At 47.7% G+C, this 18,870-nt stretch overlaps 1 protein-coding gene across 2 annotated transcripts; it reads right to left on the reverse strand.

The window, feature by feature from the left end:
* Positions 1 to 1,136: 1,136 nt before the first annotated feature.
* ORAI2 (ORAI calcium release-activated calcium modulator 2) lies at positions 1,137 to 18,846 on the reverse strand. 2 transcript variants are annotated; one of them, XM_014255040.2, is made up of 4 exons: positions 16,822 to 18,846; positions 14,386 to 14,431; positions 11,363 to 11,603; positions 1,137 to 6,022 (listed from the first exon to the last, which is right to left on the reverse strand). In XM_014255040.2, exons 3-4 carry the CDS (start codon positions 11,588 to 11,590, stop codon positions 5,477 to 5,479), a joined length of 774 nt encoding a protein of 257 aa, XP_014110515.1. In that variant the 5' UTR covers positions 11,591 to 11,603; positions 14,386 to 14,431; positions 16,822 to 18,846; the 3' UTR covers positions 1,137 to 5,476. The 2 variants fall into 2 exon arrangements, with proteins under 2 accessions (XP_014110515.1, XP_005525906.1); XM_005525849.3 differs by lacking the exon at positions 16,822 to 18,846 and adding an exon at positions 16,179 to 16,299.
* Between the last annotated feature and the right edge of the window lie 24 nt (positions 18,847 to 18,870).

Genomic DNA, 18,870 nt, shown 5'->3' on the forward strand with positions numbered 1-18,870 from the left:
AATATCCCAGGACAGCACCTGGAGCTGCTCCTGGAGCAGAGGGGCTTTGTCCAAACAGGAGGAGGAGCCTGCCAGCCTGGCACAGACACACAGGGAGGAACCCCAGCACAGGCTGTCACAAAGAGAGCGCAAACACTGCACCTGGATCCTCCTCGCCCTTCAGTTCCCAGCCTCTCCATTCATCTGCTCTCTGCTCACCACACTGCAGCAAAGTGTTGCCATTAATGCTTGGCCCCAATTTCCAACGCTCCCTTTTACATCTATATTATGCTCTCAGGCTGCTATAACACTTTCTGTGTGTGTCCCTGCTGCTCCATTCTCTCGACAGTGAAAGCAGATGATGGATTCTGATGAATCAGATTGCCACAATAACTTACACAGTGTTAGTTCATCTTGTGCTCTGCATTTGCTGGCTGAATTTTTCTGCCTTGATTGAACTATACAGGAAGCTGCTGTTCTTGCCAGAAGATTCCAGCTCTTCCTAGCTGGTATCTTAAATGTGAAAAAATGCAAATAATTAAATACTGAGCCAAAAAGTGAGGGCATTTTCTTGGTGTTGTTGAAGTCCAGAACTTAATCTAGTCACTACACAGGCATTGCTGTGCCAGTCTTTCAACATTTTTCACCTGTTAAACAGCCTCTTGGGCATCATCCTTAGATCAAAATGCAATTGCACACCCATCTGTTCAGTATTACTCCTTAAAACTTTATGTACATTCTCTCCTAAAAAGCCAGAAAATCAGAAAAAAATGCCAGAAAATCCTGGTTTACAGTGTCACAAAACATAAACAACTTACTGTCAAGTACCATAGAAATCTGAGAAAAGTATTAAGATGTTTTAATCTTAATGAGCTCTTAGAAGTAATTTTGTCCACTAAGCTGGTATTATTAACAGTAGACAAACTTTAATAGTCTTCCTGTTATAGTTCTTTGTCTCCTTAACCTTCTTGTAAAACACAATACCCAGATCCTCATTAAAAGGAAGTGCATCTAATTGTTATCTCCTTATGCATTGCAAAAGGAGAATGATAATATCTGACCAAGTTTTTTTTCAAAAAGGCAGAACCCAAGTTAACCCATAGAGGATGCTGGAGGACTTGAGCTGCCTCTCAAAAAAATCAGTCTGAAATCACCAAGAAGCATAAAAGTGAGCAAGTTTATCCAGTTTCTCTCACACAGCTGGACAATAATTGAGATACATTCGTTGTTCTACATTAAATATTGTTCATGCAGAGGTAAGACAAGAATAGGCAAAGCTAAAATACAGTTTGTTTTTTTTCTCTTAGCACTCATGGCTGTCACATCTCTGGGTAGAAAGCAAGCTCCCAGCTGGACACACAGATTCAGGGAAATACTCTCCAAATCCAGCCAGTCAATTTTAATTACTGAAACTGCTTTGAAATGGCTATAGAGGACCTGTGAGTTAATCAGAAAATATCTTCTGGCCCAGCTGAGTTTGATTCCAGCTTGAGGGGGTGTTGAGGAAGCTGTCTTAGAAGTTGATGCAATGAGATTTAAAAGATAAGGAATCTACAGCAGCAAGGAAACTCCAAGGTCTTTTGTTTGCTTGTTTGCTTGAAGGCAGGAAAAGAAAAGAAAACACATGGTGAAAGGCAGGAGGAGCACCTCCACCCCCCAGCCCAGCACAGGTAACCTCGAGGCAACCTGGGATTGCCCATCCCCAAATCCCAGAGCCAGGTAAAGGAAGGATGTGGAAGGATGTTTGCTCTGCAGCTGTACCCACCCAGGTGCTCTCCAGAAACACTCCCAGGTATGTGAGCGCTCACATGCTCAAATCCAGCATTACTCCATCCCTAACAGAGAGATGTCTCTGAGACATCTCTCCACTGAAACAGGGAGCCAGCCCTGGCCCGGGGCGATGTTAAAAATAGGGAGATCAGAGTGAGAGCTGCCACTGAATACGGCAAAGAGAGAACCCGATCCTGATCCCTCCAGCTCGAGGTCGTGCCTCTTTCTTTGCTCTGCTAAAGGGAGAGAGGAATTGCCTCCTAACCAAGGCCAGTGCACGGGAATGATACAAAGAATTGTTGTTCCCCTGTCCTTGAGAGTTCCTTCCCTGCTTTAGAGTGGGCAGGCAGGGTCCCTGCAGAGGACTGCAGGCTCTGCTGGAGCCAGCAGAGGCATTTTCCTGCTGGGCAAAAACTGGCCAAAAAAAAAAGTCTGGAGGAAGACTCTGAAGCAAGATCATGGCTGTCCCTGTGCTAAGCTCCAGTGCAAGAATTGGAGAAATAGCTCAAACAAAGCTGGTCCAGAGAGCCATAGCCCAATGGGTCTGAGAATTAGGGCAGCAGCCACCCCAGACTGCAGCGAGCCAGAGCCCAAAGCTGGAGCAGAAAGCCAACACACGCCAGGGCAGATCCTCAACACGTCCCCAGCTGAGAGTGGAACCCTCGGGAGAAGCATCTCCATGCAGGAATTGCAGGATTGCAGCCACACAAAACCTGGGACACTCCAAGAACGACAGACACCCCAGGAACGAAAGAGAGGTGACAGCACAGGACAGACGTGGCCGGGCACAGGCAGACAGACCCAGACGTGACACAGAGAGCTGCCAGCCCTGCTGGGACAGCAGGGACAGTGTGGAAAGGCTGGCTTGACTGATGGCAATCCTGCTGACAGCCACAGGGGCAGCAGCAGGAGCAAGGATTTTCTGGTGTTGTAGCACAGAAATACCCAGCTGGACAACTACAACATCCCTACTCCTTCCTTTATGGATGAACTCCTGTGGCTGGTACCACAGGTAACATTTCTACAACACATGTCTGGACCCAAGAGTGATGAAAATGTAAATAAATTGCAAAAACAGAGGCAGGAGCAAGAAAAGCAATGGCTGAATGGGTAACCTTGAGAAGAGCAAAAATACCCCCATGAGCTTCCTATGGCAGGGAGAACTCAGTGCCCAGAAAGACACAAGAAACAGCTGCAAGCAAAGACAGGAAAGCACATTATAATTCTGTTTTAGGAGCATTTGCCCTTAGGACACCATCCCAAACTGCACCTCAGACTCACTGCTGGAGTAAGGTGGTCCCACTCCAGTCACAGATGTGCTGTCTTGAGGCTGATCTTGAATGCAATCCCACCCAAGCCTGAAAGAGCTAATCTACAAAATCAAAGCAGTTTCCGCTGCTTTTCTCAATTTGCTGAAGTTTATTACGTTTGCAAAAAATTAAATTAGTGATCTGTCTGTTTCTAGACAAACTGCATTGCTTTTGCAGCACTGAATGCACAGGGGGATGCTTTTCAAAAAAATATTGCAAAAATGGTGCAATACTTTCTTTGACAGCCTTCTGAGGCCCTCAGCACACAAGGTTCTACTATTACTGATGTTAAAGAAGAGTACAAAGTACAGATAAGAGACTCATCCCATCTGGTCTGGCTCTGGCCTCTCAACAGAAATTCTGTTGGCAGAGGAGCCAACACGTGTAGCACTTGGCAGAAAACTCAACTCTGATTCTGTTGTATAAACCTTTTAATTTTTATTATGGCAAAAAGAGGAGGGAGAGAGGGCAGAGTCCTGGGGAGTTGATATGAATTTCACGACCACCCCACTTCCTGGAGTACACTCCTTTTTTTTTTGCATATGCACATGAGTACAGATTAGTCATTTAGCACACAAAGACTATTTTCTTTGCTGCACATCAGCCAATATGGTACATGCCAACTGCAGCAAGAACAGCAGATGAAAGCCACAGACACAGTGCTAAGCAACTTGTTCAGCAATGCTCACATTCACATGTAAACAAGAGAGATGAGAGCTGGCTTCCTAAGGCCCTCGCCAGAGGGGAATATTGGGATAGTCTCACCCTGCTGCCCTGGGGTTTGCATGTACTCTCCCTTCTGGGAAGCTGACATGTAATACACTGCCATTAGAGCCCTCAAATCCCAGTGGAATAAGGGCCCAGGGTTAAATAGAATGTTATAAACATCCTTAATGACTTCAGAAACCTATAAGGCCTCAGAGATTCTGAAACTGGAGTTTTGGAGTGCAGAGGAGGAGGAAACCAGCACAGGATCAGGGCCAAGAAAATGTGCTTATGCTTCTTGCAGCCCTCTGTGTCAGAAAGCCTGACTTTCCCTTAAAAGAGCTGATGATTGCAAAACACTATTTTCTCTCCACAAAGTTACCAAAAATCCTAAAATTGGGGTGTTTTTTACAGAAGTTTTCACCCACGATGATGCTATGGAATTTACAAGCTTCCCTTGCTAAGCAACACAGACATGCAAGTGTCATTGTCTCAGCTGCTGAAAAAAGAAATGAGCTCAAAGGAAAGGGATAGCTCTTTAATGGCACACAACATTCCTGCCAGATCCAGCTCCATCAGGCACGCCAGGACAGCTCCAGGTTCCACCAGAGGAGTCGTCTGCTTTGGTGGAGGGAGAGGGAAGCATTCATTTCTGACAGAAAAATGCTACAGCCAATTAAAAAAAAAAAAAAACAAAACCAAAAACAAAACAAAACCCCAAATGATGAAATAACACAGGACTGGGCTTGTTCTCTCCAGCAAACCAGGCAAAAGGCATCAGAACAATGCACAAATGAAGAAGACACAGTGGCAGATTTCTACAATACTTGCTGTCATTCCCTTACCTCCTTGAAACTTGCTTTGTTAGTCCTTCAAAGTCTTGTCTCATTAAATTCCCTGTCACTGTTCTGTTTTAAGAATGTCCTTGTTAAAACTAAAACACCTGTAAGCCTTCCCTGGGCACTTTTGCCTCTTATTGGGAAAAAACACATGATCTTGGCACTTACTCAACCTAAGATGACAGATGCTGCTGAGGAAGGTATGAGAGAACTTCCCAAGCCTCCTGCAGTTCAGAATTCTACATCCCAAGCTTTAAAAACCTAGCAAAGAATAGCAAGAAAAGAACATAAAAGCTAAGGCTATTTTCCTTCTGGTTATGGAATACTTGCTTTGGGACATTGGTGATCCACATTCTCAGTTTCTGTTGTGCTTTCCTGGATGTCGAGTCAGCTGCAGGTACCCACATTAATCAGCTCTGCTCTAGGAACGAGCTGCCAGCTAATTGTGGCTGCACTGACAGCCAGGGAGTTCTGACATGTAAGACAGGTCCTACACACACACACACACACACACACACACACACACACACACACACACACACTCTGGCTCTTGAGACAGCCGACGCAGTTTCACTCTTGGCAACAGAATATTGCATTTGTAAAAAATACAGATTTTTGGCTACCAATGTTAAGGTAGATAAAAGTTTTGACCTTGAACACCACGGCAGTGTCAACTTAAGTACCAAGTGTGTGGGACCAGAACCAGGGCAGAGCCCCCAGCATGTGGAACAGCACAAGAACCCACAGATAGAAATGGCAGGCAAGTAGCATTTACAGATTTAAGCCTCAATAAAATCCATCCCTGGTGCATCTCACCAAGCAGCAGACCAGGTATTTTGCTCTCAGCCCTGGCTGAGCTGTGAGCAGGCTCTGTCACACCACCTGCATGCCTCTGTCATGCCCATCCAGCTGCACTTTCAGTTTGTGGAGCTCCTCGATCTCCCGGTTGTGCCTCTCCGTTTTGTGCCGCACCAAAGAGCGGTAGAAGTGGATGGTGAAGACGACAAAAATCAGACCCACGGGGACCATGATGATGGTGGACACCAGTGCCGACTGCCACCCTGCGTGGCTGCTGGGCTTCTCCACGTTGGTGGTCTCGTTTTTCAGGATGGAGCCCACCGGCAGGAATTTTATCCAGCACAGGAGAACGACTTCAGCAAGGAAAAGGAGGATTCCCAGGACGGTGGAGAAGCCCCAGGCCAGCTCGATGTAGGGGTGCATGCGCTCGTGCGGGGACTCGCTGATGGAGTTCAGGTTGTGGATGTTGCTCACAGCCTCCACGTTGGGCAGGATGCAGGTGCTGATGAGGAGGGCAAAGAGGTGAACGGCCACCAGCACCGTCGTGCAGGCGCTGAAGGCGATCAGCAGCATCTGGGGGTACTTGTACTGCACCTCCAGCTGTACTTCCACCATGGCGACCTGGGGAAGGAACAAAGAGATTGTCAACACCTGCTGGCTTTCCTCTTTTCAAGGCTTTCAGCCAGGAAAGCATCTTGATTCAGGAAGAACACCTAAGGTCAAGTACACACTCCAGAGCTTTTTGGAATGGCAGCCCAGATGGATCACTTCTGTCACCCATGAGGAGCACGCACCAAGCGCAGTGGCCTTTCTGAGACCGTGGTTTTCTCAAAAAACACATCTCTCCTTGCCATCACGAGCCACAGGAACTGCCCCAAACCCAGCACACAGCAGAAGGAGTTAATTAGATGCCACACAGGGCTGGGAGGCAGCTACCAGCCTGCTATAACCCACCATCACACCCTCTACTGCCACTCCTTCCTTGCGGCTGCAGCGCAGGAAGTTTCAACTTCAGGCGTGTAAAGAAAAGCAAAACCAAGCAGCTCCTCTGGCCAGTGGCCAGCCAGGTTTCACTACCCACCATGGGAAGCTCACAAGCTACTTTACAATTTAAGTTAGCCCATAGTTAAAATAACTGCCTTCTATTCTCAGAACAGTTTACGTTTGTTTTTATTACAAATATGCCCAGATAAATAACTTTTAAGTTATTTATATCCTCAAATTTCTCCCTTGAGAGGTAATAACTTAGTGATACACCCAGCAGAAGTGGACAGCTACTGGCTTATGGGTGTGCTCAGCAACTCAGGAGTCTGCTTCCCCAAACAAGAGCTATCACACAGCAGGTCTCTAAAGCTATTTTTACTTTAATCAAATAAAGCTTAAGAAGCAGAATATGTGCAAGAGAGCAGAAGGCTCTTGAGATCAGAACTGGAGTCCTGTTAACTGGTTTACCATAAGAATTTTTACAATTAATTAAGCTACCTGTGAAGCAAACCAGTACTTCTGTGTGGTGGCATCCCTGAAAGGACTGCACAAACCTTCTGCTAAGAAAAGATAGAAAAGCAGTGGACAAGACTACCAAACATTCCTCTCTAGCAGCTGGCTTGGATCTTGTAGCTGCACTTCAAGATTTGCAGAGAAGTTAACTCTCTTGGCAGCAAGGAAAACCTCTGGTGATCCCAGCTGACCTGCTGCTCCAGCACAGCACAGCTTGCTGGAAAGAAGCCCCTCTAAAAGAACATCATGAGAAGGCAAAGTTTCAAATATGCACTCGATTCTGGGACACAGAAGGATTTTTGCAGAACTGACTCATGATTATGTTATCCAGGCTTCACATGAGACTCCCCTGAGCAGCCATTTCAGGCTATGTATAATCACCTGCACCACTTGCTCTGGCATTACTTTGTTCATAATATTATTTAGGCACTGGAAGATTAGGGGTATGCTCATGTTGTCCCTGTTGGAAGCCTTGAAAGGATCAAAAGGAATGGAAACCAGCTGGCATGACTGCTGCCTTACATTTGCTCTGAAACCCATCAGATCACAGTCAAGTCTGAACACATTTACCAGCAAACAAGATACAACACGTGTAGAAAATGGTCAATCTCTACAAGTCTGGATTTTATAGCTACATCAACTATTCAAGACATTAGAGACACCAAAAATACTCTGACAGCTCTTGGGCATTCCCAGCCTTCTGTTCTGATCAAGAACAAGTCAGGGTTTTACTTTTGTTTGTTTTTATCAGCTCCTGGTTGCAATTTACAGTAGTTCTTGTTGTACAGCAGAGAAAATCCTAACACAGGACTGGCTTCACTATCAATAGCAAGGTCAATTTAATTAGAACAGATTCCACGTTGCCTTGTGTACGTTCCCTTTGCAGTTCCCCTTATATTGATTTGAGAGGGAGGAGATCAGACTTATTCTCTGCTTCACTGTACAATGAATTTGTACAGCACTGTGGCTGCCAGTCACGCCCCATCAGCCAGGAAAACCTGCAGGTACATTGTTCATTATGGGGTGCTGTAATATCCAGAGACACAGCTGAATGGGAATTGTACCTGCATGTCCAATTTATAGCTTTATATTAAAGCTGAAAGCTTGGCTGATGTCAACATATCAATTTCTGCTTGTTATCCTTCACATGAGCAGCACTCTTCAGCTAATTGGATGTTTCCTCCCAGACTAACCTATTCCCCAGGGTGAGCTTCAGCTGTGCAATGTGATGAATTTTTAACACTGACTGATGGCTCAGTAAGAGGTATTTCAGTGAAAAACACCAACAATCCAGATAGGGCAGCAAGGCAGAAAAACACTTCATTTAACCCAAACACGTACTGAAAAGGTGAGTGAGCTCTTATTGCTCTACCCAGCACAGGCTGTCATGTCATTCCCTGACCGGGATAAGAGAAAGAGGACAAGCTGACATAACCCATTTAAAAATCATTAAATATGCTGCCTAGCCTGTAAAACTATTAATATGTCACGTTTGATACAATTATACTCTTCCATGTAATAACCCCCTTTATTTTAACATCTTCCCAGAAGCAACTTTGCAAGGCTGAGCTCTCTGCCAAGCCATGGGATATTTCAGCACAGGCTTAATTTTAAGCTTGAGAATAACCCAGCTGAACTCCAGAATTACAGGATCAAGGGCTCACAACATTTTAGAATTAAACTGCAATTAAATTACATGCAATGATGGTGGGACTTAGACCAGTAGAGCTCAGACTGTCCACAACAAAGATGTTATTCATCTTGAGAAATTTAGACCAGGACAGATAATATCAAGCAAAAGGATGACAAATGGCTTAACATAAACCATGACACATTCACACAGATGGTTTGGCAGACTGTAAAAACAATCACTCCAGTAGATCTGTCAGGGTTTTTGTTTTGTTTTGGGTTTTTTTTTAATCAAACACATATCCTGTATCAATTGGCTAAGTATTGAGAAGATGGATTAGCAGTAATAGCTCTTATTTCCATCAGGAAAATTATTAAGGAGGTTTCCTAAGCTTCCTCTGAATTTCCTTTATCTGCAGCTTCCTCAGGGCAGATGCAGCTGCCCTACAGCCCACCTCCAAACAGACCTGGCCCAGTGCTCTGCCCTAAATACCAGAGATGGTAACGAGGAAGGTTTGCATTATTCTGCAGCCTGTCCAGAAGGAGCTGGATCACAGCCATGGCCTGTTGATTAAATATCCATCAGCTCGCAATAATTTCAGCCAATATGGAGCTAGCTTGCATCAAACACACCGACAGGGAGGTAACTAAAGCAACAGCCAAGCCACGGATGACATTTGTTTATGTAGTTAAATGCACTCAAGGCTTTGGGGAAATTGTTTAATAGAGTCACAGAATCCTTCAGACTGGAAAACACCTTCGAGATCACAGAATCCAACCATTACACCAGCACTGCCAAGTCCACCACTAAACCATGTCCTTAAGTGCCACGTCTACACCTATTTATCTCTAAATAACTTCTCTTCTTTCATCAATAGCCAAAGAGGTGCTCTTATTAGAGAGTAAACATCCGTGTGCTAAATTCCTGTGTACCAGTGGAGAAATAACCCAGGAGGAACAAACACCTCAGCTTTCCAATCAGCTGGGGAAAAAAGCTTGCTAATAAAGAGAATTCCTTATTGCAAGAGATTTTATTTCTTAGTTACTGATTTCAGGTTTATTTCTTATGTTAGGCTAGTGAGCACAATTAACACTACTTGTACCTGTGTATATTCAACTGCACTTTAAACAGTTCAAAGAGAATGTAAAACCAGTGGTTAATTTTGAGTGTTTGCCAAGGACTTTCAGCAACTTTCTGCTCTGAGAGCTGAGAAAGTGTGCTTTGTTTTCAGAGATGTGGTTCAGCCCTGCAGTGTGGGTGGGCTGCAAACCCGAGTCCCAGTGGTGCCAGTGACAGCACACCCCACCAGCAGGGACACCGTGTGTGACCATGCTGGTAGATCACTCCCCAGCAACACAAAATGTTAATTTAATAGTCATGCTAAAGACAACAGACACAACAGAACTCCAGTTCCGAGGCACATAAGGCATGCATGTGAAAGGCTTTTTAGAGTAAGAAAACTCCCGCATGAGAGAAGACTATAGGACAGCGTCCAGTTTTCTCAGAAAGAGGAGAGACCTTCTGCCCCTGCAGAACCACACAAGCTTGGTTACAAACCAACACAGACTTTGTAAAAAGCTTTTAAGATCATCTTTTGCACACAGCCAGTGAGTGGAGAGCAATGACAAAGCAACTGAGCACCCTGTCTGCACTCCAGCCTGCTCCCACTGAAACCCCCGCCTGCAGCTTCCCAGCTTCACTTTGGGTGACCAACTCCATCATCCCAGGCTGTTGTAATGTTATGGATGATTCATGATCTAGGGGGCTGGGGGAGGAAAGAGCAGCGGAAGAAGCTAAAATAAAACAAGAAAGCTGGAAAGTTCCTGAGATCTGTCTTTCCCTTCCAGTTTCTGAGCTGCAGAATGAAACATCTTCACATTATGTCCCACGCCATCCAGGCACTGCCCTCTGCCCCTCTGCTGACAGACCTCAGGAACAACCTGACCTGCCCACTTCCTGTACAGGAAACCTCCCCCAAACTGGTTTCAATTCTCACTCCCAGTAAGCAAAAGATGAGGGGAGATAAAGGGGCACCCACTGACACAGCATGGTGGTGTTTTAACACACAGCTCAGACAGGCCTGAGCACTGGACCACTGACTGTCTCAGCCTTGTTTATTTGCTCACTCATGACATGGTTCTGACCTATGCAAATCACTTCCAAATAACACCCAAGTGCTGCACAGAGGAAAGCAAGCACCAGGGATCACTTCCAATAGGCAGCACTGACAAAAATATACCAGGTTTGGCTCCCTGCAGGCTGCAGAGCCCTCTGACACCAAGTCTGAGGCTCAGGACCTCTTCTCACACCTCAGTGGCAGAACACGATCTCCCTGATCACGCTACGCAAACTTCGCTTTGGCAGACTGTGACCCAACCTCCACCTTATTTTAGACACCGTGACCTGAGAAAACACGCAGAGAAATTAAAATAACATTCAGGACCACAGCAACCACAGGGGCCTGAAAGTGCTCCACACCCAAGAGCAGCCTTGAGGTCAGCCAGCACCGGACAGCCTCGGGGCCAAAGGAGGTCCTGGGCTGTTTAGCAATGCTGCTGGAGCACTTAGGATCACTTGCAGGTAGGGGATTAGTATTTTTAAAGGTCTGACTTGGGAGTGTGTGGGTTGGCTGTCAGCTCATGTATCCCTGCTGCAGTGAGAGAGCCAGCCTCAAACTTCGCAGCAGCAGCCAAACAGAAGTCCCCAGGCAGATGCCTCCTGTCTCTTCAGGAAACAACTCCCTGCTTCTTCCCATGAGAAAAACACTGATTAATAGTTGATTTGAGGCAACCCAAAAACCTTAACAGTTCAAAAAGCCATAAAACACATATTACCATTGCAAATCCAGAGAGCAGAGCAGAGGTTCTGCTGGAGGCTTTCAGTTTGGCTCGGCTCAGGTACAACTTCCTCCAGGAAAGGGCTTGAACGGAGTGGTGGTTGGAGGTGACCAACTCCAGGTAGCTGCGCCGGACCCAGTCCCGATAATCCATGCCCTTTGTGCCAGGCTCAGAGCAGCAAGCAGGAGTGGAAGGATCCACCGGAACGTTTAATTCAGAACTCATGGTGAGAGAAATGCTGAGGGAACAAAACAGTCGTGTTCAAGAGCGGGTGGTGGACAGGATGAGCATCAACTACTGGAAAAGCTGCAGTTGAACACAGTTGCCCTTAGTCAGTGGAAAATGATAGACCAAATAACATCACACTTGGAAGACAGAACTGAGAAAAGACCATCCATAATTGCCAAAAATTACCACGACAACCAGGAAAGATTACAAAAGTACACCCGGGAACTATTCCAGCAGGAATTCAGGAAGGCTGCACAGCATCTGGATTTTCATTTCAGAGCAGGCACCTCAACTTTGCCCTTTAATTCCTTCTCGCTCATAAAAATTTTTTTTACATAAATACACTTGGCCCCCCATCTTATCTTTGAATTGACAGTTCATATCCCAGTGCATCATGGGCTGGCTCCAAATGCATCTCTTTAAGAGTACCAAACCAAAAAAAAACAAACCTTTTTGCTCCTTCTTTGGAAACTATTCCTCCTGGGTTACAATGTGGGGTGAAACCAAACTGTGTATTCTACTCCCACCGACATTATTCGTGATGAACTGCTAATGGCCGCTTGCAGGAGATGCAATCCCCCAGGTTGCAAGCTGGGTGTTAGATAAAGGAAGGAGGCAAACCCTGCATGGCAGGGTGGTGTTTCTTTGTCTTCACAAATCGGTTCGCTCAGCTGTGATAACTACACCCAGCCCACGGGTGTCATCCCTGCCAATGGGCCGTAATGGCTCAACAGGACCCAAAATATCCAGTGACTCATAGGATCACATCATTCCACTGTGAAATTTCCCGCTCTGGGGGAGGACATGAGCACCACCACCACTGGACAGGCAGGGGAGGACACGAACTTCCACAGGAGGACCAGACCATCCACAGGACCATCGCCTTCCAAAAACTACAACCAACTCCAACAGCACTGCAACCACTGCTTAATCAGACTGCAGCCACCACCCTGACCAACACGGGCCAGCTTGTACTCTGTTATCCAGGGTTTAAGCCACTTTTTCTATATCATTGCATCTATTGTAATATTTCTATTAATTGTAACTCTGGCCTGAAGTCTGTCTCACGGGATTTGTGTGGGGGTTAATCTCTCTCCCTGGTTTACTTTCAAACCAGCACACCAGTTTTTCTCTCAGTTAAACCACTGCTCATCAATGCTCGGTTTAAATGAGCACAGTTCTCCCCCAAACTCCCCCAATAATGACAGAGTTGAATGCTGTGTAGAGTTAACAAATGAACTTCCCAAGCTTTTGCAGTGGGAAGTTAAATTTCCTGAGCTACTCACACTCCATTTATCAGCCACATCTGGCCAAGAATCTTGTTCCCTTACTTCCACCGGTGGCTCTGAGCACAGGGAAAGGAAAAGGCAATTTCGAGGGGGAAAGCAAGCTGCTTCCAGGAAATTCCATCATCTTCAGATTCAAGGGATTACACTGAGAGATGTATGAAAGCATCAAGAGTATTTCAAGTGGTGGAAGCCTTACAGCACCACATCCCCAGGCTGTTGCCAAATGGCTCTGGTGATCCCCAGACACAGAACAACATCCATGGAATGTTTTGTGCAAAAATTTCTCAGCTCTGACAGACATCTGAAACTTACTCAACCTTCCAAAGAACGGAAACCACGATTCCTTGTTTAATACCCTCACTCACAACTCCACCACTGAGCGCTGTGGTGGAAGCAGAGACACCAGATCTGCACCTTCTGGCTATAAAAAATTCCCCAGCTCCCAGGATGAGGAGATGCTGCCCAGAATCACACCTGGTGTGGCACTAATTAGTCCCAGCACCACCTCTCAAGGTCACAAGCACCTTTCAGCCCTGCCTGTGTCCCCCCAGCTCCCCACGTACAGGGGCCACATGTGGACAGCTAATAAAGCCATGACTGCTGGGAGACTTGGAGAAGTGGCAAAGATCAAAAGAACATCCAACTGCCCACAACTCTGAATGCTGTTACTAAAAGGGAAGGAAGCCGTCTCAGGCACAATAACAAAGAATAGCAAATAAAGCACTGCAGGTCCAAGATTGTTCCTCCTGAACACGGCGGGGTTTTCAGGTTCCAGTCCCCTCAGACATAACAAGGATGGCAGCACAGGATGATTCCTGGGCAGGTTTTGACAAGGCTGTTATTACAGCCCCTGGAACACACTCCAAGAAGGCTCCTGACTGCTCAGGAATTTTCAAAATATTTAAAAGTAACAAAACCAACCCCCCCAAACAAACAAACAGAAAAGAAAGGCATACTAGAACATTCATGCTATAATAAAAACAAGAAGAGAAACAATAACAGGGACAAATCTTCCTGCTTGATCCGTGTTTCCAGAAAAGGCAAGAATCACCTATTTTACAGAATAAAAAAGCCTCCTGGGAGGATTGGAGGAAGAAACAATCTGTGAGCAGCAAAATGATGAAGCTGTTTCTTGTGACAACATCCTGTGTGGATCCTGCAATGTATAGCATGGAATGAATTCACTCCCTTTGTCCCCAGCTGGGACAGTGGTCTCTGTCATTTGTTTTCATAAAATACTTAGGAACTTTCTATGTAAGAAACTTTGACCCCTGGTACAAATTCCATTAAAAAGACAAATGAATTCAGAGGTTACAGAGAGAGGGCAAGAGAACCCAATCACATCTGCTTCTTCCCTTAGAAAAATAAGCTAAAAATACCATAAGGCTGAATTTTCGCTCTGGAGCAGCTCAAGAGATGTTCTCAAATAAGTAAACAGCTTCAGAATGAAATCCATAAACACAAATGTAACCCAAACAAGCAGTGCCAGGAAGTCAAACTCACCTTGCTGGCTATGGACATGGAGGGACTGGGTGGAGGGCTCCAAGGGCTGAAACACAAGACCAAAGAAGCAGTTTACATGAGCTGGAGCTGGAGCAATTTTATTCTGGAAATACTTTTCAGCCTGTCATCTGCATCAGGGGAAGCTTTTTCTGGAGATTTCACCTTCCTGCCTTGCAAAATTAAAGGTTTAGGACACTTGTTCTTATAGAAATAACTATTCTACAGGGTTTGACTGCACAGGGGTGTTTAGTTCTGGATGGGGAGTGAGGAATTCTCCAGGAGAGCTTTTTCTCAGGCAGCCCTGGCTAAGTCCATCCCAGCTGTGTCTTCACTCACTTCCACTGCACCACCGACGCATCTGGCCCCACTTCATCTCGCACTGGGAGGACAGAAAGCTCTCTGTGATTGCTCCCTTATGTGGATTTTCCTAACCTGCCAAGCACTGTCCTTTGGAAAAGAGAAAGTCTTTGCCTCCTCACATCTCAGTGCACATGTGGGGATTTCTCCACAGCTGGGAATGAAGCCGAGACCACCAGGGCCGAGCTGAGCAGATCCCCCTCCCACCACTGCCGTGCTCAGTCGCCCACAGAGCGCTGTCTCTGCAGCACTGGCAGCTCCTCTGCCTGTTTTTGGGATGCCAGGCCCCTCCTCAGTCCCAGGTTTCTGCCCCACACCCCCGGACTGATCTGGGGGTTTGTGCCAGTCCCTTCCTTCCCTGTCTAACACTGGTCAAGCCCCTGCAGGCATGGCTAAGCCAAACCTCAAACCCTGTTACTCCACCCCGATGAGCTCAAGCCGTCTTTGCCTTGGGAAACCCCTTCCCATGTTCCTTTCTTGGGACTCCTCCAAGCAGTACCCGGGCGGAGTGTGAACACCCCATAGCTGTGACCACCCACCCTTGTGACAGTAGGGGATCACTTCCCAGGCAGGATGTGACCCCCTGGTCCCACCAGCACAGCTGGGATCCTCCTCACAGGGAGCTTCCTTCCCAGCCACCCTCAGCACACCCTGGGCAGGAGGCGATCCCACACAGCGAGAATCTCCCCTCCAACAGCAGCCTCAGACAGGGGATCCCTCAAGCCAGGATGAGACCCACTCCCAGTGAGGACCTTTCCCTCCAAAGGTAACCTGGACAAAGGATCTTTCCTAGGCAGGACGCAACCTCCTACCACTGCATCCTGATCCAGCATCGCAAGGATCCTCCACAACTCCTCAGGCAGGACGGGACCCAACCCCTCGATCCCGTCTTCCAAAAGCACCCTGGGCCAGGTGTACCTTCCCTGCACCGTATGCTGGAGGTGTCCCCCCGACAGCACCCCAGCGTCCTGTCCGGATATATCCCACGGGAGCTGCTGGCCTGCCTTCTGCATGCCACGGCACCTCCAAAGCACGGCCGGACAGGACGGGACCCCCTTCTCTTCCCATTCACCCCCTCCCTCCAGGTGCAGGGGATTGTCCCAGCTTGGCAGGATGAGGCGCGCATCCCATCACCACCATCCCGACACGGGATTCCCCCTGGCCGTACAGGACGAGGCGCGTTCCCCCCACACCGCCCCAGGCAGGGGAATCTCTATTCAGGCAAGATAAAACCAACTCCCCCAGCACCTCGGGCAGGACGAAACCCCCTCCTCCCGGAGCTCCGCGGGCAGGAGGTGCTCCCCCGCCTGCAGGACCAGCCCGCCACCCCCCAAACACGCCTGAGGGGATGCCGCCCGCAGCCCCAGAGCGCGGGCCCCGTTGGGGATGAGCCCCCTTGCGGGCGGGATGCGGCCCCGGGGCGGGCCGTGTCTCACCGCGCTGCTGTCCGGGAGCCGTGCCGGGAGCCCCGGGAGAGGGACCGGGAGCGGAGCAGGAGCGGGATCGGGAGCCGGAGCCGCCTCCGCCGCTGCCACGGCAACGCCGGGCACCGGCCACGTGACCCGCAGGAAACGGGGGGGGGGGGGGCAGCACCACCACGCCCCCGCACGTGACCGCTCGCTCATTGGCCCGCGGCCGGACTGGCCACGCCCCCTCGGCGGCGGGGGCGGGGCCTGGGGACGCGACCCCCGCCCTGCAGCAGCCGGCGCCCCCCGCCCCTCCCGGGGAACCGGGGCCACGCTCGCCCCCTGCATCCGCGGGGGAGCCGTTTGGGGGGGTCCGGGGTTCCCACGAAACGGCGATGGGCTCAGCGGTTACAGGGAAAGGGTATCCCCCCGGCACGGAGCCGTTCCCGCAGCGATCGGGGGTCCCGCTGTGAGCATGCATCTGTAGGGGATAAAAAATGTCTCCGGCTCCCTAAAGTCTCAGTCGGGCTAAAACCCACCCACTGGTAAAGATATTAGTGGGTCTGGACCTTGCGTTATCTCTAAATTTGTCACAGAGAAGGTATTGGTGCAATGGGATGCAAATGTGCTTTTATTACAATTATTAAATATACAGCAAAAAGTCGCCACTTACATAAGTCAAAAGGCAGCGCTGCTCTGCCTCCGCCGGGCTGAACCTCCTCTGGCTGAGCACAGGCTCCCTGCGAATCCCGACTGCTATCTCCCTGCACTCCTCCGCTATTGACTCAGCAGGAAATCCTGTATAAACCCATCAAAAGGACAGGGACAGCCTTATGGGAAAGAGAGGGAGTTCCTTCCCTGGAAATGAGATAAAGAAAATGCTGAAAGGCAGCACAATAGGTCAGCTTTATCACAGGGTAATCCCATCTTCCTGAATTCCATTCTGCCTGGGGGAGGGAACAAAGGAAAACATTCTTAAATTCTTAGAAACCTAATAAAGAGACAGATGTTATCCTGAGTGTGCTTTTCATCTCTGAGAGCAGGAATACCCCTGCTTGGTTTCAGCACAAACACTGATGTCTCTCGGGGTCCCACATTTGCACAGACACATGTAGAAATGGAACAGAGCAAACTAGCCCTTGAGGGTTAATCTCCATCAGAGAAAGGAGAGGGACTCCTCTAGAAAAGAACCCAGAGCACGAATTTAGTGTAAGCAGGTCAAACTCCTTGGCAGTTTCAAGCCTGTAAGTTATTACTGATTTGTTGGTGCCCTATTTGGAATAGGAAGCATTTTACTATGCATGGAAGCATTTCCCCTTTCTACTCCATGGATGAGGTTTTCCCCATTTTGAGGTCACATAGTATTTGCATTTTATTCTAAACGAAGAAACATCTCTTGAAACCTCCCTCTGAAGTGCTTTGTATTCTCAACGAGCTCGTACTGCCACAAACAAGCACAACACGGCAGAGTGTTTATGGGAATTCACAGCTACACCTACCAAATGCAGCTCCTACTGCTACACTCAGCCACCCCAGCGAGACAGAGCGTGAGGCAGATGCCACCTTCACCAACATGCTCTCTTTGCTGTTTATGGATTTCACCTACAAACTCAGCATTCCCAGAAAACACAGCATGAATAATTCAGCGCGGGCGTCTTAGGGAGGCAGGATGGGGCCACACAACCTGAATTTGTTCAATCACCAAGACAAACTCGAGTTCACCTTCCTCATGGCTGAGGGAAGAGTGTTCTCACTCAGCAGTATCTGCTCTGCTTAATGCAGAACAGCACTTACTCAGCTCAAAGGCCTGACAAGCTCAGAGGCAGAACATCTTTATTTGTGAGACTCTCAATTCTTCTCTGCCCATAAAAAACCCTCACGTTTCTGTGGCTCATGCTACAACACAGTATTCACAGGGTTTGCCTGCCCTGAGGGGGATTCATGTGGAGCAAGGCTCGTAACTAATCTCACCACAGGGAAAATGAATCCTGCATCTGAATGAAACACTGCAACAACTTGCAGCACCTGCCCCCATGGAGACTGAGCAGAAAACAGTTCCATGCAGATCTCTAACCTGAAGGGCAGCAGGGATATGGACCTGGCAGGTCAGAAGTTATCCAGCTCTGAAGCCCTTGGATATGCACAGGGGAACTAAGCACAAACATCACTTGCACTTGGTCACATTGGCTTCCAGGCCACCACGGTAATACCATGGAGAAGCCATTACATAAAGCCAGCTCAGACAAAAAGCAGGATTTCTGGCAGCACTATTCAACAAAGACGAAATCTAAAAAGAGATTCTCCCTTTTTACTGTTTTTGCTTAAAATAATTTGGCATTAACCAAGGCTTGAGAAGAAGTAGCACCGCGTTCTGGATGCAAGGCTCTGGGATGAGCATGTCTGAAAGCCAGCAGGCACTTCTAATTAAAGATACACTGAAGAGACAAAAACCAGAGTTACAAGTAAAACCACCACTGTATACGCTTTAAGCACAAATAAGTAAATATATAGAGAGATGTTACGATTCCTACCAGGGAATCCAAAGTGCAAAGCAGAGCGCTCAAGCAGAGAGAAAGGCAGGTGTCATTACAGGAAGCTGAGCACAAGCAAAATGATTCCATTCCAAGCCTTTCTGCCACAGGATTTGGAGGCTTTACACACAATCTCTGGGAAAAGGTATTGTTCCAATTCAAAAGCAAAAAGTGACATGCAGCTAACACCT

Source organism: Pseudopodoces humilis, chromosome 23 (assembly GCF_049639895.1).
Source record: "Pseudopodoces humilis isolate 2021_Gansu_Grassland_sample_001 chromosome 23, ASM4963989v1, whole genome shotgun sequence".
Taxonomy (NCBI): Eukaryota; Metazoa; Chordata; class Aves; order Passeriformes; family Paridae; genus Pseudopodoces; species Pseudopodoces humilis.

Excerpts from the sequence above, each read along its gene's own strand:
- ORAI2 (XM_014255040.2), bottom strand. The coding sequence starts at position 11,590 with ATGAGTTCTGAATTAAACGTTCCGGTGGATCCTTCCACTCCTGCTTGC. Across the intron at positions 6,023-11,362 it reads TGCTCTCTGGATTTGCAATG|GTCGCCATGGTGGAAGTACA; the intron begins GTAATATGTGTT and ends TTCCTTCCCCAG.